General features: G+C 36.6%; 1 protein-coding gene across 4 annotated transcripts in view; it reads right to left on the reverse strand.

Moving 5' to 3' along the window:
• The window catches only part of LOC143899201 (uncharacterized), a 35,046-nt gene that overhangs the window by 11,919 nt on the left and 286 nt on the right, over window positions 1-22,841 (reverse strand). Inside the window, exons 1-4 of one of the 4 annotated variants that reach the window (XM_077409279.1) lie at window positions 22,422-22,826; window positions 21,450-21,594; window positions 17,059-17,359; window positions 13,801-13,895 (exon numbers count right to left, since the gene is read on the reverse strand). In XM_077409279.1, the coding sequence (XP_077265405.1) occupies window positions 13,801-13,895; window positions 17,059-17,139 (176 nt within the window). In that variant the 5' untranslated portion in view covers window positions 17,140-17,359; window positions 21,450-21,594; window positions 22,422-22,826. Of the gene's footprint in view, window positions 1-178; window positions 486-13,800; window positions 13,896-17,058; window positions 17,360-21,449; window positions 21,595-22,421; window positions 22,827-22,841 lie in introns of those variants that run through there. The other 3 variants (XM_077409277.1, XM_077409278.1, XM_077409280.1) reach the window with 3 other exon arrangements.

The raw sequence follows: 22,841 nt of genomic DNA on the forward strand, positions 1-22,841 counted from the left end.
ATTTTTTTTCTATTATTTATATAAATGTTTTTTTTATAATAAATATAAAATATATGGCATAAAAAATTATAAAAATGCGTCAGATTTCTACCTTGAAATCTGATACAAATTATAGATTGTAAAGTGCTTTACAAATAAAAATTAATATAAAATGCAACAAACTGCAGTAGTGGATTACCATTGTGACAAAAGGAGCATATAGCACTATCCAAACTACTACCTTGTTATTATAATCACCAAATCGACACTACTTTTTTCTTAACACAACCAAATCTCAACCGAAATATCATCAGTTATATTACCGTGAACAATTCACCGGCTTATTACGTATTTGTCAATGCCCGGGCGAAAGGGAATTCTGTATACGAATTGACGATGACGTTATCCGCGAGAACCGCGATGCATCGGTTTTCGTGGATGCATTTCGTAATGCGCTTCGAAGTGTCGGCGGTGCGTCGTCGCGGCGTCGCGCGTCGCGACGCGAAGCGATATGACGCACGCGAGAACGTGATATGTCTCACGGCGACGAAGACGAAGACGAACGTGATGAGCTCTCGCACACACGACACGTGAATGCGGAAGCTCCTGAATCCTCTTAACGTCATTATCCGTCCCGTTGCGCCCGCAGAACTCTCACACGTGCGCTCGTAAATCGGCTTAACGACGATCGCGGCCTCATACGGTCACGTTTTCACCAGGTAAAACACTTTCTCGTTGTTTCCCGAGACCTGTCTGTTTTTCTCTTTCTTTCTCTCCTTATTTTTCTCCTCACAGTCTCCTTCTTTCTCTCTTGTTGTATTTGATATGATGCAATTCACGAATTTACACTACACAAGTCTTCGACAATTTCGATCACTCATGAACGATCTGTGTGAGAGATAACAACGTCCCAAATTTTCTTTAGTGGACAATAGACGAAGAACTCGTAACAAATAACAGAGTAATGTTGGACATGTGCTACTTTGCGGAATAGCGATGCTGAAATAAATTATTATATAAATTGTAACGTTTCCATTGCTTTGTATTATTTTCCGCCGATTTAAAACAAAAACTTTCTATTTTTTCTGTTTTACGGCGTATACTTATCTCTCGCTCCGCTTTTCTGAGCGATAATCTAATTCAATCCTTTTTTACTTTTACAATCCCATTATTTTTCTCGTATCTTAATCGTAGGTTGTAGATTTCTGTCTTTTAAGAATACGATAGTCCCTAAAAGAATTGTACGGTCGCCCGACTTTTTAAACTGTTTACGACCGACTGCGTAGGTGCAGCCCCTTTTTCTCGAAAAAAGAGTCACGTCGTCCGTTTTCCTTGACCTGAAAGATGCGACCGCTTATCGGAACGACGGCCATTACGACGGCGTAAATTACGTTGCAGGGAAAATTTGCAGACAAGCGAAATATACTGTGTTACGATTTCTGGCCTCGTTCGCGAGAAACGAGCAGAACACTCGCGCGAGTTCAAAGAGCAGTTATAACGATGAAATTTACAAGAATCGTTACGCCATCGCACCGGATTGGACGTTCACCAATTGTCGAAGTTCTCGTACGCGAATTTTGCTTCTCGCGGTAATGACGCGAGAAGGATGTAAAAATCGCAAGGAATATTACGAGAGATGTAGAATGCCGCGGCGCGTGCATTTTATTCTTCCTACGTTGCAACGATAAACCGTTTCCATCACGCAATGACGATTTGACTATGCACATTTCGCGATTGCTTCGTGGATGAATTTAAAGGCGCTGAAAATGAATTTAGAATTTATTACATGGCATCAAATTATTTAAAACTAATTTAATCCTCGCCTAGAAACTAACTTGTTGTGTTTTAATGAATTTCATTAGCATAATTCACTTAAAATGCGGAGAAATTTTCTACGAAAGAGAGAGACATCTAACCCTTTTCGCAATCTTGGTAGTAAAATAAGTGTATTGAACGCATTTGCTTAAATGTAAGATTTTCTGCATTGCGTTATATTAATTAATTAAAAATAAGTTAATAATAACTAGATAATATAATGAGTTTCAATAATATTAATGAGTATCTTAGACAATTATATGATTAATGTAGAGTTGAATTATTGTACGACTAATGTAAAGCACTCTTGGTGGTTATGTATGTTTATTTTCGTATATGATATACAACTTTCTCTCTCTCGCGAGTCTCTCCAAACTTGCTGTTATCTCCTCATTGAGGACACTGGATCTCTCAGGGGAAAATCGATGCGGTGCAGGCTCCTTCGAGAATATCTGAGGACCGTACAACATTGTAGTAAAGTTCGATATCCGATAGTTGATGAAAATTAATGTCCCATATTGAATTATCGCTAATCGATGACGTCCAATTTCGTTGAACATTCAGAACAACCATGTCGTTGCTTAGTTTACTTTAACAGGACGATCTACCTCCCATGCCTATTACTTCTCATTGACATTGATCGAGCGTAAAATATATTTTTATGTTTAAGTAAACACACACACACACATTTGTGTCTATGTGCATAATAATTGTCCTGCGACCATTAGTTTGTCTTGCATCATAAAATATGACGTATTATTTTACTGAACGCGATATTATACCAAATGTTGAAATATGTATCCCGGTTCAGCCGTTATAAATGATTTCAGTTCATCGACAATATTCCTCGATACATAGCTCGCCAAACTCATCGGAACAGTTCGCGTGCGGATTTCATCCCTCATCGACAAGACGCGCGACTGTCGGCGGAAACTTCGGCGAAGGGGGTCGGCGCGCGCGTTAATTACTGTTAATTAATGATATCCGGGCGCGCCGGGCCCTGGCGGACGAGGGGCGCCGAGAGCCATTTATTACGAGCCTTAAACTTTTCGAGTATCCTCCGTCTCCCCCTGCCGCCTGAGCACTGAAAATGAGACGAGGGGCAGCTAGTTTTCGGCGTTTTCGCGCGTAAACGAAAGCCGGCGCTGTGCCGTGTAACGCGGCCGATTCTCTCGTGCCTGACGAATATTACGCTATTGGAATAAGAATCGATCCTGCAGCCTCAATGCCTGGAAAACGGGTAATGTCGATCGCGAGAAAATTAAGGAATCGTATTAAACGATCTGCTTGTCGCGCGATGCAATCCTTGCTTTTTACTTTTTGATTCTAGCGTTATTAGGAGAAAAATACTGGGCGTGTTTTTACCTAGGTATTACCTGTGTGCAATAGAATTTCTTTATTATAAAAAGTAAAGTAATTAAAATAATATTTCTTAACAATTTTCTAGCTTTTTTAATGACAAGCTTCTTAAAAATTTATAGAAAATTTGGCATATATTTGGCAAATTTGGCATTTATTTTCTAATAATCCAGATTGAGAACTTGTTTAATAAATTAATATTATGCTTGCCAAAAATGTATGGACAAAATATGTAAAAAACTAAGTCTTCTAATAAGAGAAACCAGATAATCATTTTTTAACGAACAAAAAAAAGATATTTTTGGGAGCAACAATCTAGCTTTAAAAATACGATTTACGCATCGCTTCGTCGGTGAGCAAACGAAGAGAAAGGCAAGGGAAGACAAAGAGACAAAGGGCTTCCGGCTTCGAGCGGTGAGAATGATAAAGGTGCAAGTTATAAGCTTCAACGAGCAGTATATGCTTGCGATAAAGACACTTCCGATCACCCTCGATAGCCCTATGTGTAAAAGGCTGCAAAGGGATCTCTCGGGGTTAACTGACCTGGGTCAACGTTTCCTGTATGCTCTATTTGCGTTCGTATTAGTCGTATAAAGTGGCACGCCGAATTTGGGCACAACATATTTTTGATAGAAAACTTTTTAGGAAAATAGCTAAATGTTTAATTTAATTTTGTTGGATGAAAAGTGAAGGTAAACCGAGAGGGTGTATAATCAGCGTTGAGTCTTTAATTATTTATCTAATTAAAATTAATGCATTTTAGTAATATTTATTTTTGTGAAAAACACGTTCAGGTATATTTTTATGGCGTACTTGATGATTTATTTCTAGCGTTTAAATCAGAGAAAAGTATGAAAAGAGTCATGTCCAACACGCATATAAAAGAGCAAATAATAATATAAACAGTTTGCTACTTTGAAGATGTAACGAGCCAATTGAAATAAATCAGAATAGTATATGGCGAGTCACGTATAATGCCTTATACAATGTGAATCCGTTTAATTATTTCTTTTATAGGTATAGCTCGCGGACACAGAAAATAACTCTGTTCATACATTTACAATGCAAATGCGAGAAATTTTACATGTTATCAATAACACAGCAGTAATCGAGGAATAAACGCAAATATCACGCGGCTTTGCGTTACGATCGTTGTAACGAAATACTTTTAACATACATTTGCGGGGCATAATTATATTTGATTGTTATATTCAGCGCAGCTGGTATCGCTGGAAGCAGCCAAAACTCGTGCATGATATTAATCTTTCATTCTTTTATACTAAACTTTTATTCTTTTGCTCCTTTTTTAGATTATATAACCCAGTAACAGGCAAAATATCTGCGGATAATAGATATTGATTTATAAAATTTGCTGATTTTTTTTATACGGGGACAATATAGGTAATTAACGTTGATACGATCGGTCCTAATCATTCGGCAAACCAATGTACGTAATGCCTGAGTTATCCTCGCGGGACCAAAACAATCCGTCGAGTGCACCATCGATCAACAATTATCGTCATTAGGCATTGGCGTTTAATGCGACTAAAGTCGCATTCCATGTGATAGCATGCTGGTCGGCTCTTTCCGCCCGCAATGAAACGGTATAAGCCATCAAAAGCTCTGCATTACTTATGGCTGATTGATCGATAGAGTTCACCCTCTGTGTGCCTTCGATCTTTCTTCAGCCCTCTTTCACTCAACGGAGCTTTAATTTGACCCCGAGCGCGTTTTCGATTACCGCCCTGGTCATTACGCGATCGCGACTGAATCGCAAATTCAATTCGATCGGCATTCGGCCGTCTCTATTTGCCGAGGGCCATCATTTAGCGCATGCACCGCTCCACCCGAGGAACGGACGGACACACATACACGCACGCACACATACCCACGTAAACATAGAAAACTGCATATTAGGAAACTTTCACAAAGTTTTGCCATCTCTACGATCAGATGAAAATTCTGTTGATGTTTTTGGTAGAGCATCTGGAAAAATTTTTTCTTTGTTGTATAATATAAACCTTCGTGATTGCATCGCAGTAACTCAACAGAATGTGTGTGTACACGTGTGTGTTTAATAATGACTTTTATCTGATATTGTACAATTTTTTCCGAACCAATCTTTTTTGTAAAATTTTTCGTTAATTTTTGAAAAATATAATACATTTTGTGTAAAAATTGCTTTATGCAAGATAAAAAGTAATCTGAAATAGATTTTTATATAGAATGAATTTGTGGCTGAGGCGTTCTTAGCGAGAAAATTGATACAATGTAAAATATTATATAACATATACAATATTCACATTAATTAAAAGTTACCAGTAGACAATTTTTAAATAGTCCCTTTTCATATTTATAATTAAAAGTAAAACACACACTCAAGTTTTACGATGTGATATATCGCTTGCATGTAATCTAAAAGGTAACATTCTATTCAATTCGTATTTTACATCAGTCATGTGCAACGAACATTATTATTTTTTAAACAGTGCATGTTTCCAACGCGAGTTTGTCGTTGGACATACATTATTGTAGGAACATAGAAAATATAATGTTCATACTGTCCACGCGTGGTATGTATGGGAAAAAGATATATATCTTGTTAATTAATTTTTTCAGGATATTTTGCTTCGTTACCAAGAGAGATTGGTATACAATACATTACTGAAAAAACAAGCTCATCTAAAATGATATTAGAAACCTGAAATTTCGTGACGTATTATAATGCTAGACATTATAAATGTATGAAGGATAGAAGTTTGCATTAGTGTTTGCATTATTAATTTTCAGCTAGGTTCAATTTAATTTAAAATTACCGGATCGATTGAAAATTACCGTCATTTTGAATGTTCTCTTTAACAATATGTAAAACTGCGATGTAATCTTCGTCTTTAGCATTTGCCTTGCCCAAATTTGCCTATACAAATAGCCTTTTCTTTAGCTTGATCAAATTACAACCAACTCTTGTAATAACGTTTGTCCGAGATATAGAAAAGAAAACTATACATATGTTCTGTACAAATTTAAAAATAGACGACGAGAAAGTAAATGAAATAAAAACGTTGAAATAAATTTTTATTGAACGAAAGTTTATTTAACAGAATAGATAGGACAGAATACAAGCTTCTGATATGTCGCGAGACAAATTTCCTGTACTGGGAAAACACGCGGGATCCCGAAACCGATGACAGGCCAGGTGACAATTTCCGGACGATATTAGTACGTTATAACGTATCGATGTTTAGGCACGCGTCAGAGGTAGTATTGTTGTTAGCTCGTGAATTTAATTATACCTGCGCTCGATCGGCGTTTATTGACGCGAGCACGATTCGCTAATAGATATAATTAATTGCGCAACAAAACATGTGTATCGAACTCCTACCCCTTTCGCGGGTGCACTTCGGTACATTCGCTACGTTGCCCGCATATTCATTTATTACATTTGTCTGTGTAAGCATTCACGTACGTGATAATGAAAGTACGAATGCGCGAAACGCGTGCTTGTATATAGATAAAACGATCTGATCGCCGCTTGGAAAAGCCTACCCCTCACGGAAAGTAGTTAATTAGTTCCTCGAGCGAGCGCGAATGAGTTGTAAGTTACTGATAAATGTACACATTTGTTTCGCATCTAGCAAGGTTGATCTTACAGTTTTATTCAGCATGTCGCTTAAATAAAATATAAAATATACAGTTAATTTTTTTAGCGAGTACTATCTAATTATCACGTTTGACTTTATCTTATTTCAAGCTCTCTTCGATTCTAAAACACGTATATCACTGGAGCAAGAATAATGTTAATTAATTAACATTCCAAATACGATAGCGTTTTGTCTTTTTCTCTTTTCCTTAAATTCCTTTTCCTTCTTTTATTTTTCTTTCTTTGTGTTTTATTTAAGCTATTCATCCCAATCTTTTTACAACAAAACATATCACAAGGGTAAAATTTGTGATCGATTCAGCGCATAGTAATTCACGCGATCGAATTTTATTTATCGACAGCTCTCGAGATCAAGCGCATCGTCTTGAATTTTGGTATGGACGACAGCACATATCCGTGCGTGTTGTCGGGAACCGTGAAATTCGGTCTCGCGTATCAATGGAAGGTCCTGCGATCTTCCTTTAGGGTAGACCAATATTCAGCGCCGTATCATTTCACGGCACGTCAAGCTCGTCATTCTCGCAGGACACATCGGTTGGCCCCGTTATATGAGATCACAAGGGTTCAATATTAGTTTCAAATTCGACGATTTTACATGTCCAAAATAAAAATCTTTTGAGATCTAAAATTAAGTTATAAATATAAAATTTCGTAGATATAAATTACGAAAATTTCCGGCTCTTGTATCAATTGGTGTACCCATATTTCGCAAACAAATACCATAACCAACAGTATTTTAATACGTCTGCGAAACGTTATTCTGTTTGCGATCTCTCAGAGTCAAAGCAAGTATATGAGAATCCGAAGAACCGCGGCGTGTAGATCTCAGGATTTGAAGAAGAAATAAGTTACAGCATTTTATATATAATCAGATGTAATAGTCTGAAAATTTATCCTCGCGAGAAAATCGTACGTATAAGATTCGAAGATCTTAGAATGTCAAAACTTATGTAATAACTTCCGTAATATATATCAGCATTAAAAAGCTCTGATACACGTAGAAGCAAATTCTTAATTATGAAGCTCTTTATCCCTAGTTCCGAAAATATATAAATTTTGAATTTTATATTATAAATGATATAAAATCAAATTAAATGATATAAAATATAATATATTAGACAACTTAGGGATATTACTGTGATTTTTGGATTCATTCCGCGTTTGATAGTTTTGCTGGCCGCGTACGGAGACCATAGGTAGATAATTCGAACGTTTCCCTCTCGAAAATTTCATGCATACAGATATGGATATCGGGACAGCTGCTTATTTATACGCGTTGCGTGCAACACCTTCTGCGCCTCGTCAGACCACGGACTTTAGTATCTGTTTCGCGTGTATGTATACGTATGCCCGATCGCGCGAGAATGTGCCTATGTGGAAAACGCCATCGCGTTTTATCGTTCGGATTCACGAGATCATACCACCGTGATACCGCGCCATCGCCGCTAATATCCGACGATACAGGCTGCTGCAAAGCCGAATCGTATCCTTTCGCCAATACGGGCGAAATAACATCGCGAAATTCTTTCTCGTAGCTGCATTTTTTCTCGTTCCGAAACAGCCAGACAGAAAAGACTTTCCAAAGTTCGATATAAAAAAATGAAAAATAGAATTTAACATGTGTAACATGTATACATTTGTTCTTGGTGAAAGATGAGTGTTACGCGTGAATTGAGTAGAAGATACAAATAATGTGTTGATATTTTTATATTGTATTAGCATAATTAACACTGTACACTAAAATAGAATAGATATTATACTTATTATTTTGATATTAGTACATTTGACACAAAAGACTGAATAAAGACTGATCCTACTGTTGTTAATATATGAAGGTATCGGTATGTAGTTTTCAAGTTAGAGGTAAGTAACGTGAACGTAATAGCTATCTCTATATTATACCCTTTTTTCACTAATTGCGTCAACTTATGATTTAACGGCTGCTCACAGATCTCATCTTTAATTTTAGTATATATTTTATAGCATTAACATCCGCGCGCGCAGATCGCTACAACAACATTACTTCTCATCCATCAGTTACACTCGCGATGCGTTTCACTTGGGCTGTATTGTTTGATGATTACGGATGAAGCTTTATATCCGATCAATCACGCTTGACGGGTACATTGGGCAGCTGACTCGAGTGGGTTAATGCGTCCATCGATTATAGATGCGCGTTTCAATGATGAATCCGCGTCGGGATCGATTACCGAGCAGCGCCGTGTTGCTGTTAACACACATTTAATTCGCGACGCGATATTTCGTGATGACTTCCGGCTTTTTTTCAAGTCGGAAACTCGCCGCGTCCCCGATTTTTCACAAGCGCACGGCCGATATATCGATCGCAATTACGAGGCGCCGCGCATTTTACACACGACGCGTGTCGAACAGTCCATTATCGCGACGATTAATTCCGATGAAATATCGGGGCCAGCATTTTTGATCGTCGCGATACAACGTTGTAGCAAGAAACAATATGGGGATTCACGAGGAATATTTTTACGCCAACTTTTTCCTATCGAATAAATGTCTACGAAATTTATATGCATAAGTTTCGACAAGTTCCGCGTTTAGACTAGCACGCGTAATTCTTACTCGGGATGCACGCAGTGTGGTGGACAATTTATTTTTGCGACAATGCGATGACACGTTGAAAAGTGATTTAAAAACGCTTTCTTTATTTTTCAAGAACAACATTCTGATCCGATCATTGCCTAGTGAAAAGCATTTCGCTCAATAGGAAACGCGAGCGCCAAAGTTTTTGCAACGTGTCTATCTCCCGTCGCTTGCCTCGCTGAATTTAATTTATCCCTAAACAGTCGACGGCGGCAAGTAGAAATGCCTCGAACGAACTTTCTTGCTCGACCCACTTAACGATTTTACGTCCGGCCCCTGATGGGCCGATTCTATCGGCCTCAAAACGCGAAACGCGCGACTGATTTCGCTTTTTCACACTGAATCAATATCAGTCTATGTGTAATCGATGCCGAAAAGATGCCTTTCTTTTAACAGGTAATCGTTATGAATTTTTCCCTAGCGTGATTCGTTATTGCCTGCAACATATGCATCAGACTACTACTGTTTTACACTTTTATATTACTTACTACATCTATTATTATACATATTATTATACGTATTTATTTAGCACTATTTGGAGGGGTAAAAACTACAGTGGTGTAAGTCGAATATTTAAAAAAATGTGTGTTTTTTACTCCTCCATATGTAGAAAGTCTACTTTGAGAGAATTATTATTATTTCATCAAGAGGGAAAATTAAAATAGAAAAGAGAATACTTTTAAATATTTTTTCGATCATATTCGTTACCGAGCATTTATCATTTACTTTATCCCGCTAACCGATCGTTGATACGCACAATAAAATGCTTCGCTTAATTGTCGAGGGAAAGAGAGATATTAATTTTGAACGTGAGCGAGAACCCGTTCAAATTTATTTGTGAAATTATACGCGAGTAATAATGGCAAATAATAATGAAACGATTTATTTTTTATGTGATTTCGAAAAGTATCGCTATGCCGTAATGTTCTATTATTTATTTTTCTAAGTATTTGATAATTTGCATATCGAATCATAAAATTATTATGAACATTATTATTACAAACAAAATGCTTGTATTGCACTTAATATTATACCTATAATCTAGGCGAGAAACTTCCTGCTTTATGAAATATGAGATGAAAGAACAATTTTGTACATTATAGATTAAAAAAAAAAAAAAGAAAGATACCGAAGCAACCGCAATTATACCTCGCGGGCTACTATCCCTTCATTCCGCGAGTCGCGCGAAAGAAGAAACGAAGCAACATAAATGCGATTGAGAAAGGTTCAAGAAGTTAAAAGTTTTGAAATTAAGTAACTTTTAAATGCTCTAAAAAAGATGTCAATACTGTGAATAAGTGTAAAAATTCTGCCGATTCGTGGATTCAATTCAATGTGAGAGTTTTTGGGATCCGAGGACCGCGCAGTATCCAAATGTCTATCATGTTAAGAACGCGTCGGAAGGTGAAGGATCCAAAGATGCTATGTTCGTCATGTTTTTCAATCACGGTCAAAATGCGTGAAACATTGCAGAAAAACGCAAGAAATTCGACAGTGCATTCGACGTTTAAGGTGCATTCTTACCGAGCTACAGTGAGATTGCGTCCGTCTGGGATTGCGAGTCACGGGGCACTGAGCTTGCAAGACACATCCAGGCCAACAGACCGACGCTTGCAAGCCTCGCGACTCGCAAACTCGACTCTACGTCTATCGTCTCTCCCTTCCACCGCCCACCGCAACCCTGCACTTAACTCATAGTATTTTCCTTTCTAAATTTTTTTGAGTCATCGTGAAACAAGTTTATTATAAGGTTGCGATTGTTAGTTACAGAAACTGTAAATGATTGGATTCTCTAGCATGCGCGCTGTTTACGTCTCTATTTTTAGATATTTACATTTTAAAATTATATAATGCAGGAACTTAAAGATAGATCTTTTAAATGTTTAGAAGATATTTAGAACACCTCAGATCTATGAGTCCTCTGAATTTTAAGATTTTCCGATGCTTAAATTTAAAATACTGAGATTTGCACAATGTTTAACTCTTTCCTAATTCTATAGCGTTCTACTCATTGAATTCAACGAGCATGCACCTGGAAAACTCGAAAGCTTCGTGCTACAACTTATATCGTAAAGTTTGTCTTTTCGATGTGTTCACAACGATGTGCGATCAATGATTCCGGAATTGAATTTATGCCAACGCAAGTTACAGCTTTTCCCGAACTAATCCTCGATTTCATGTAGCGTCGCGTTTAACTACTGCCAAAAATACGCGAAGTCGGACTATCCATTTATTCGCGTCACGAATTCTGCACGGTGCGTCTCGGCGAATTTTTTGTCGATTGGCAATTATCGCGAGCGATTTGTTCCCGCGAGTTGGAACTATTTCGATAGATGAAACAACGATGCAAAAGCGATTAAAACGGAATAAATAGTAAATCCGCATGCCGACGACGATAGATCGGCGAAACGACTCTTGCAATCCATGGCACACAGCGTTTCGATGCAGTATCAATTTTTCATTATTACACGGGAGGATTTTCGCTGGTGCTGGCGCGTAATACGAAGCAGAAGCTTGTAATTCGCGGTGGTGATTAGACGCGAAACGACGTCGTAATCGCTGACACGAAAGGAACGAACTTGAAGCTATCGATAGTAACAGATAAAAGCACGCCGATTGACGGGCCTTGACCGAAAGCCATCAATGTTTTTGCCGACGCCAAAGTATTTGATAGTCAACGGAATGATCGACAAGTTATATGCAACCTACAGTTGTCACGGTGATTTTAGCATTATTTTAATATTGCACGTGTCATATCACGCACTATCAAATATTCCATTGTCGTATAGTTGTCGCGGTTTTTAAATATCGCAACATATTTTAATCCTGCTAGTGTTTTATGAGAAACAGCGCGAATAATCTTTACGCACGTTCTGTAAAAAGCACTGTAATATAAAAAATAAAAACATAAAATTATTTATATGTAGTTTCGTGCGCAACTGTAAACTATAATTTTTTTTTTTATTTTGACAATGCAGTGCTAGTAAAAAACGAGATAACTAAATTATATTTGATTTGCCATGCGACGAAATATCCGTAATAACAGTTAATAGTGGTTTTTAAAAATACATTTTTGTGAATAACTGCCGCATGTACGGTACCGCGTATATAATTCAGTTTCGTGACTTTTCGATCATCCTGTATCCACACATTTCGCGTACGTGTATTCGCGTGGTGTTTGCGAGCAAAGGGCACCACGTGAGGGTGTTGATTTTCCCACAGTTATCAAGGCGGACACGGTTATCGGTGTTCCGAAGGCTATCTGTTCGACTTCCAGCGTGATTAAATTGAAACACCATTCTGCAAAATGTACTAACAGCGACAATATTGTGTCTTACATGAATGTTAATCACCAACAACATTATACTGCAGTTTTTATCAATTATATCATATATTAATATATGCGTATATGTAAAATATTAGATATTCTTTTTCAATCATTAATATATGAACGTTTATGCATAATTAAATATTCGACCAAGGAGAACAATATACTTGAATCGATTTTACACATATTCTTTTTAATATAAGTCAATATTAATACAGGATTAAAGTCGTGATTTGATACATAAGGAATTCTTTTAAATTTTTTCTCTGTTTTGTCGAAAGTCGATGATATTGTTAAAGTCTTTTATTCTTTATATAAAAAGATGCAGATTTTACATATTATTATATGCAATTTATAATTTTGCGTTGAAATTTGCTGAATTGAGAAAAATATAAAGAAGTTCATAAAAAAGGATTGTTGGAAAAGGATTAATATATTCAGGAAAATCCGGAAACGCCGTAGCCGACCGGTGGCAAGGAAAATAAAAGAATGTAAGCAGATTTTATCGAGCCTGTAGTAAGGTGCGGCGAAATTCCGGTGGCGAGAGGAAATAAGGCACGTGCAACGCGATTTGCAAGTATCTTCCTGAGTACTTAGTACAAAGTATCGGAGTACTTCTAGCATCTTAAGTGGCGATCGGAAAGTTTCCTGTCGATTGTATCGAGGAGGGTTTGCAATTTTCGTCGACGTTCTTATCGCGTTAGCCGCAGTATCAGGTTATTGAGGATTATTATACAACTTTCATGATAATAATGAAGAAATATGATATTATCTAACGTTACGTAATTTATTTTTATTAAAATAGTCGAGGATGCATTTTATTTTCTGAGACGTTTGTTAAAGTAACATAAAGTACAACAATCTGCGGGCATTAAATTAAGTCAACATGCGGTTACATTGCGTTTTTCTGCGCGCGAACGCGAACGGCACAAGAGGTGTCAACGGGAGAATTTACCTACTTTCAAAATCATGGTTAAAGAACTTCGTGTGCGTGTTTATTTTCGGAACAGTTTAAAAAGTTTTTGTCGGATGATGCATTTACCTAACTGTCACGCGATAGATCCTTTCGTGCTCGCTCTCCTGCTCGATTTTTGAGAAGATTCCTTCGCAGAGCCGTGGGATTAGTCCTGGATCCTCCTGGAAAAATAAAAAGGATTATATATAATGACAAAATTATCGTACAAATAATATATCAAACGTTAGACTTAAATATCTGATGCTATTTAATTATAACTTTTATCGTTATCGAAACGTTATCTGAGGACAATAGACAATAGAAGAGATATGATAAAACCTAAAATAAATAATTTAACTCGTGACAAAATTTATTTAAAATATTAATTCTAGATTAGTTAGTTTATCCGAATTAAGTTCTGTGCAGTATGCGTTTTTGTAAATACGAAATGGTTGAAATGTTTCTGAAAATAGAGGAGGATAAGCAGAGAGAGAGAGAGAGAGAGAGAGAGTTTGTTCTGTGGAAAGAATGAAAGTCCCTGGTCAATAAAGTCTATTCAAACCGGAAACAGCGCGCGACATCTTAACGAGGGGGAGTCTTGTCAATTTCGAAATTTGATGCATTATTAACCAGCGCTCGAAGCGTCCCTTTTATAATTGAAACCCGACAAACGAGTGCGCTGTACAGCCGCAACACGTGCTGCGCTTTTAAAAGTCTGCTCACCCACTCTCGTTCTTCGCCATCCACCTTTTCACCCCTGCGCCATGCATCCCCTCGCACCCGGATGCATCTCCCGACCGCGCGCGCGAATATGCCGGCGGAGGCCGCCATACAATTTAATTAAACGCTATTCCGCAAAAACAGTTTCAATTTACTGTTTGAAATTTTCGGGACGAGAAACGGAACGTCGATTCGATCCGGCAACGCGAGTTCTCCTTCTCTCTCGTCGGCCAATTAGAGCGATGCGATATAATAATTTCACGAATGGGATTGACTGCGGGGGAGGAGAAGATACGAAGTGGGAAAAGGAAAGCAACGGGTAATCAGGTCGATGCTATTTGAACTCTAAATATGCATCGGCCAGTTTATGCGGAATGCAAAACATCTAGTTTCGCGAGACTGTTATACGAGAGCGCTTGAGCTGATGGAAACTAAATATTCCTCGGGAAATTCATCCCGCCGATATCACTTCATTTGTCAACATGATATAGGTAAGAGAGATTTTAAATGAGTAAAAGTAAATCAATGTAATAATCATATTGTATGGGGCGCACATGAAATGAAGGATCTTTATTTTCCAAAACGTAAAAATTCGTCGATATTCAAATTATTTTATGACATTTGGTGTTTTTAAAAAGAAATTAATATTGGAAGATAAAACGACGATTATATAATATATATGTATACGAGATCCGAGTTCAGGAATATGAAAATGGGGAACGGTATTCTGGAGTAAATAACCATTTTAATTATTTAAAGTTCTAATAATTAATGATGGAACAATAAAAATTGTGAAAAGCGTTATAATTATTAAGAGAAAGTCAGAAAAGTTTATAACGACCTATTAATTAAAATAATAAATATAATATCAAAATAAATATAAAAATTGTGTATAAAGAATATTTTTATTTAAATATTGAACTAATATATTATAATAAAATATATGAGAATATCTGATATCAGCAAATTTGAAAAGATCGAAATATTCACAAAAATGCAAAATATGTTATAAACCATTACGTGAAAAATTAAACGTACAGAAGGCTTTTAATTTAGTCAAACAATAAAACAGTTAATTTTTGTTAAATATTATTTTAACATTTGTCAACTTTTTATGCATGATATATATTGGCATTTTTATATGGTTTTCTACGCACAATGTTTTAATTCGCGCATGTTTAATAAAATCAGAATTGTGGAAAATATAGCAATTTAACAGTTTGTTAATTCAACAGATATTTGTCAGTAATAAGCCACTAGTATTTTATTATCAATATTTCATATGTACCAAGCACATCTTCATTAAAAACTCCGCGTTGTTTTGCAGATTTGCGAATTGCAAAATGCAAATGAGAAAATTGCGAATCATTGAAGGAAATCTCAAAGGGATAGGAAAATTAATTATCTATTCGATCTTTGCGTTAAGAAATTGACAAAGTGTCTCGAAATGAATTCATTGTTATATCTGCGAGCTGAAACTTTTGGATCCCGGTATGTACGCGTTTTGTACGGATATTTTCGCGGGTATTGCAAAAACGTCAGCGAGTACAACGCTGATGACAACAGAATGCTATTCGGAATAAAAGCAAATAGCACCCTCTCTGCCGCATTGTGCGCGGAAAATTAAAAAAAAACATTTTGCGATGTAAAAACGCGAGACAAATCTAAGATAATTCTCGACTCGCGCAGGTACGGTACGCGCTTTGCTTTTGAAAATAATACCGCCGGTATATCGACAAAACGGGACGTGGAGGAGGTCTATTATGCGCCACAAAAATGAAAATAAAGTGCCAATCAAATTTATTACGAGATAAATCGAAACAATTTGCACATTGCACGTTGACCCGTAAACACATCATCGCCGATTTATTCGGACGGCAAAAGAGTTCTGCAATGCTGCTGCACGAAAATAACATTGATAAAATAGACATAAAATGCAAAATGTATTTTAGTGGGCGATGAGGACATGCTTGAAATCGCAAATGCAATTTTTTTTCGTATATAGGGCATCTCTCTACGGTTGAAACTTTGATACAAATTTCTTAAATATATTAGAAACCGATTTATTTTATATTGATATAATTTATTTTGTTAATGTAGATAACTTTTTTAATACAATAAGACAATCGAGAAGTTTTCTTTTTTCTACTGTTTAATATAATCGGATTTTTTAATCCGTTATTTTAATTAAACACATTAGGCATTATAACAAAAATTGATATTAATAATATTTCGTTAAGATACGCTATATAATGTTTCATAATAGTTTATGATATATATATTTATAATTTATTGTTTAATGCACATATTTGTGTTTCATAACGTGTCTCATTACAAAGTCAAAACAAGCTACGCTCAAAACGCTCAATTATTCATACGTCCGATTATGGAGAATCTACGTCAAATAAATTTATTATGTATATATATAAAGCGCATTTAAAGTATAAAATTAATAAAAATGTTTAAAATTATGTTAATGCATCGCGTGAGCAGTTTGTATTATGTCTATGCAAACAAAAATGTTGAAATTAAATGTGCGGTGGATCGTTCATAAAATTCCAACGGTAAGTCGAGTCCGAATAATTCAGCTGAAAATTGTAATAAAACAACGGCATAATTATACACCTTCGTGCCCATCATGGTGTAGGTTTTGCCCGACGCGCTCTGTCCATAAGCCACCAGGCAAGAATTATACCCGGAGAACATAGCATTCAGGATGGATTGTCCTAGTGTCTCGTAGATTGTCGTTTGAGTGGCGTAATTCTTCGCTTCAGGATCCGAAGAATCGAAGCAGTAATCGAAATCATATCTCCGAGTCCTCTCGCGACTGTCTCCGACTTTGTTCGACGATATCTTCAAATTCGTCAAGGAGATCTCATTCGATTCCGCGCGAACCACTAATGCGGACCCCGTCAAATTTAATTCCCTGCACATAAAGAATACACACAAAAGAATTAGTAATTCGTTTATTCGAAAATATATCATATCCATATATGTATTAAAATCTAAAAATTTACTACGTCTTAAAAAAATTCGGAGAATATAATAAAACGAATCTAAGAATCTAGCAATATATATATCGAAATTTAAAAATTCAAAAATTGAAGCTTGCAAGAAAACTTGAAATTTCTATAAATTTTTCTCTTCAGGATGTGAACGAAAAGATGTTCAGACAAAACACATCATATTGGAGCTTTAAAAATGTTATCAAAATTTATTTTTCTCAAGATTTCGCAAAGTCGGTCGATCTAACGATCGAACGAAGAATAACGGGTGATATCGTCGCAAATATTTGCGAGGGGGAAGTCAATAAACGCATGCAAACACTGCAAGCAGCTTCACCAACATTTTCGAAGCCGGCGTCGTTTTTCCACTTTTCTCGTCTATATCTCCCGTCGCCGTTCTCTTTTTCTTCTTTTATTTCATCATTTTTTGCCAAGCACATTTTTTCATGCTTCGTGGATCGGAATCGATTCATCGAAAAGTGGTAGCGGCAGCGACAGTAGCGGTGATGCATGCGACCGTGCGTTCACACGGGGGTATGCGCGCATTTCCCCTTGTTATTCTACAGAGGGCTTTGCCCGATTTTCTCAAAGCATTCCGCGCAACCGGTCGCGTTTACGACTGCTTTATAAAAAATTATCTTCTTTAGGCTACGATATTTTGTTAATTTTAGAACAGCGACACGTAACACTTCGTTTGCAACAAGTATTTTTAGCCGCATACGAAACTAATAAATTCGCATTTAACGTGCAGATAAAGGCTGATGAGCAATTTAATAGTAAATATGTCCGAGAATTTGAGTCTCTTTTTTGTAATAACGTAATGTCAATAGTTCTGCCTTATTAAGAAAATAAAGATTTATTACTGTTGTTAAAAAACCGCTCAAGGCGACTTTTGTGACTTTCAAAAGAAATATAAAATTAACACTGAAAGATTCAAGGAACAATCGAGGACTTTAATAAAAGAAATAAAATTTGAGGACTGTAATAGATATCCGAATATATATGTTAGAGAAGATTCATAGATCTAAAGGGGGAGGGGGGAATATCACCCGACCCAAAGACACGCAACAAGTCTCGGGGGCATCGAGGTTTACATCGCGAATTATGGGTGATCGCGTTTTCGGGTTAATCAGTATATCGTGTGACGCTATATTTTGCGACAGGATAGAAGCGTGATTATGTGCGCGATATCCTCGGTGCATGTAGCGCATACGCGCAGGAGAGCATTGCAGTGCTTTAACCCTGGGTTTCGCGTGATCTCGTCGGCCTTGTTAGACTCGTTCTCGTCCTAATCGTACGCATCGGTACAATTTCGTGCTCCGCCTTGCATTGTAACCGCAAATAAAATCGGAACTCTTGTTAATATGTTACAGAGACAAATGACAATTCATCCGTGCTTTAAAAAAGTCTACATGCCAAAAAGGGCATATTTTGAGATTATAAAAGAGTCTACGCAACACACGAATGTATCCTTATATATTTTTTTTGTCACATTTGATGTTAAAGATAGTATGGTACATTTTGTGTGACATTAAATTGGGATGAGAAACAGATAGCTGCGTTTATCAATAATAAATATGTGGCGAAAATACCAAGAGTTTTCATGTTAAATGTAACAGCAATAAAAACGAAATATAAAATAAACATATTATAAAATAATTTTATAAAATTAGTGAAAAATAACGCTATAGATTCAATTTTAAAGTCGACACTCTTTAAGATACGCGTAACAGATTTTTATGGATTTATGGTACTATGCGCAAGGCAAAGTGGTTGATTCATCTCAGCTCTGTTTATTTGTCTTCGCGCTTCAATCGCTTGAGAAAAGCTTGCTAGAAACAGATTATTATACTTCCAACGGGACCGTTGACAGGCTGATATAAGAAGTATTATTTTTACTAAACCTCAATTATGATTTTCTTTCCAAGCGACTCTTCTTTTCTCCCCTACAATCAATCTATATAAAATTATCGAAACAAAAAAAATGTGAATTTATAAATCTTTAGCTTTTTGAATTCGTGAGTTCTTAAATTTTTTATTCTTTTATTTAGTATTCGCTATTTTGTACCCTTTAATCTTTAGATTGTCGAACTCTTAAAATCTTTTATTTTTTAGATTGTTGGACTTTTGAAAAGAGCAAAAATACATCGTCCTGCTTCGCGCATTAAATATAAGGAAGAGAAAATATTTCTTGTATTCGCTCTTTTAGAAGGCCATTGTTATATACTCGATGGATTTATAAATTACGGGTCACTTTTGAGGTTTGCCATTACATATAACTATAAAGTTTTTTTACATGAATCATTATATGCGTCGGCCAATGCAAACACTAAACGATGAGACATGCGTATCCCCTACGACTCTCGTGTTTCACGGCACCGTAGTACGAAAATAACAATGCCGACGCGTTAAGACGATACACGCATACCTGTCAAGCGAAGGCAACTATAAACGGAACGGATGCGCCAGCTGTCAACGTAAAGTCGCCCTGCGCCCCGTCACAAAGTCATAGTCCCGTTCTCGATCTTCCATACGGTCGCACCCCACGCTAAGTCAATGAGAGTATTTTCGGCGTGGAACCCGCTCTCGGAATCATTAAGCGACCTCGACGCGCAGTCGAGGGGAATATCGATGCGTCTCTTTATTCGCGAAGAAAATTGAAACGTTTGGTGCGAGAGTGAGATAATTTACACGAGCATATAATTTGTGGGGTTTCGTCTCATAAAATTAAACGCGGCCCTATATTCAAAATCTTGTTATCTTATTAATAATGAATTGATTTCTTATTTTCTCTTGAAACCTTCAATTTTAATTAAAAGGTATCTTAAAATGTATCTTAAAAAATATTACAAATTTCACGTAATATAAAAATAGAAAGATTCAAGAATATAAGAATTTCATGATTTAAGAATTTAAAAAATTAAAGATTTTCTCTTTTCTCTCTTAAGAACTGTACAGGCAAGAAAATTTTAATTTATTATACTGCATCTAGCAATAACAAGTTGTACATATCTAAATAAATAAAGTTCAAACGAAATTTAAACACTCCTCGCATGGCCACGTGTAATAAACTTCGGCGCGTGAAATCATTCATTTCCTGCTGCAAACGAATTTCGTGAGACCTCATTCTGCACCTTGAAATATCCGCGGTTGGGGTTTAAGTACCGATTGCACTTGATTCGTGCATTCGTATCGAGGGATGGATTTAGTAAATTCAAAAGCAACTTTTCAAGAAACTGGACTTCATTAAAATTGTAAGAGATAATTTAGGATTTGTGTGAACACGACATACACGCTTTATAAAAATAGAGTCAATCAAACCCCCAATTATCTCGAGACATAAAGAGAAAATATCTACAATTAAGCTCCTAAATTATTCGGCTAATGCACCGCGACCGGGTGCACCGGCGCAATGAATCACGCTTTAATTACAGTTTGTAGCGCGAATAAACGCGCAGTAACTCGCGACGGAAACCCTCGTAGAAGGTCCTCAAGTTCTCGACGCTCAATTGCTTTCGTCTGCGCTTCCGGTGACTCCGCTTCGGTCGTTTCTACTGCTCGCGGACGAGCGCGTGCGGTCGTCTTTTTGCCGCCACCCTAGTAGTCTAAGTATAGAAACGAGTTCATAAGTGTTTGCACCGAGTGAGGCCGCGCACGAGTGCGTACAAATTCGAAGGTGTAAAAATTTCCTGAAAGATCGAATTTAAAAGTCTCAAAATCCAAGGGCCTGGCAATAAAAGTATTGCCCGGAGTAGTCCGAGAGCCTACAACATATATTCTCAAGATTTAATAATAAAAGGCTTAAGATATTATAAAATCAAAAAGTCTAGGAACGAAACATCTGAATGTCTCAATCTATATGCAATCTGAAAGGATATACATATATATTCTTATACAATATTCCGAATAAGCGTAGCTGTGAAGTCTAAAAGAAACTGAGGTAAGTATTTTTTCAAAGTGCAGCCTAGACATAAACCTTGACCCTCACTAGCATAGATATTAGATACTTACTGGGAAAATCTTAACTTTAGTATTCCTGTTATTGTTCGAACGACTTAATTTCTTCGTAGTTTACTATGCATTATTGTTATAATAATTCACGCCAATGCTGATGCTTGGAAATAACAGTAGGCTAATCATCATCTTCCTGAATTACCTAAAACATTACATGCCAACGTCACGTGCACATGCAGAAAAGAATAATGAAGAAAGCTATAAGCCTTGACCTACATTGATATACCTCGAAATTCGCAAAAGCATGGCATATAAAAGAAGAGAATACGCGATCCTTTCTGCTGTGCTGATTTTTAATAATTTTAAAAGTACGTATTTGCATTTTTTTTGTTTAAATACAAATGCGTTTGCAAGGAAATAATCCAATTAAACATTATCATTATCAATATGTTAAACCATTATCTATACTACTTGAAATTAATTTATTTATAGGATAGAAAGTGATATTATTTTTTCACTATTTTTTCAAGTCAGAGTTAACTAAATAAACTTAACGTAACTCCAATACAAAGCAAACCGAACTATTTTCAGTGCCATTAACGACACGCACAGCTGAAAATATATTTCAGCTACAGATTATGTTGATAATTATCTTGCCTTATTACTCTTTCGTTCCACTTGATTTTTTTTAATATTTTCAAGAAGTCAGCAGATACATTTTTTTTAATTAAAAATTACTGTTCTGAACTAACGATCTTATCTTGCGTTTTTAATTCTATCATTTATAATATATTATAAATGTGTAGAAAAATTTATGTGTAAAATAACTGATATGTACAAATAATGTGTAAAATAAGTGTGAAAAAAAATAACTGAAGTTCATGTAGCAGACCACATAAAGGTAACATTATTTATCAGAGAAATTACAGTTACTCTTTAAATTTTAACGCTTGCGTGTGTTATTTAGCGAGCGATTTAGATATTCATGAAAAATTATCTCATTAAGAGAAGAAGTGCTATCATACTCACCTAACAGATACCGGTCTCACGCGCACGGCCACCTTAATGTTCGCCATATTACCATCTCGCGGGTAACAATATTGCCGTCATTTCGCTGATGTTCTCCAACGATAAGGCGCCGATCGCACTGAGATCGTCACTAATCATCATCGATCCAGAAGTTAACAGCAAACTACACGAAACCTGTCACTGACGCGCGACTCATATCTGCCGGAGGTCAAACGCACCCGCTGGCCGCCACAAATTTGGTAGCGCGAGCTAGCTGGTAGAGAGTGATCGAGACGAATGCGTGCACCGGTAGTACTGGGTGCACATGTTGCACTGCCGCGATGAAAATACCCTCGAGTCGCTTTCGAGACCATCCCGCTTCGTGGTTTTACCCCACCAGGAGTAAGCGAGCGAGCGAACGAGCGAGTTTAGTGAGTACCT

This window comes from Temnothorax americanus, unplaced genomic scaffold (genome assembly GCF_048541705.1).
Source record: "Temnothorax americanus isolate GAGA-0224 unplaced genomic scaffold, ASM4854170v1 Scaffold26, whole genome shotgun sequence".
Taxonomy (NCBI): Eukaryota; Metazoa; Arthropoda; class Insecta; order Hymenoptera; family Formicidae; genus Temnothorax; species Temnothorax americanus.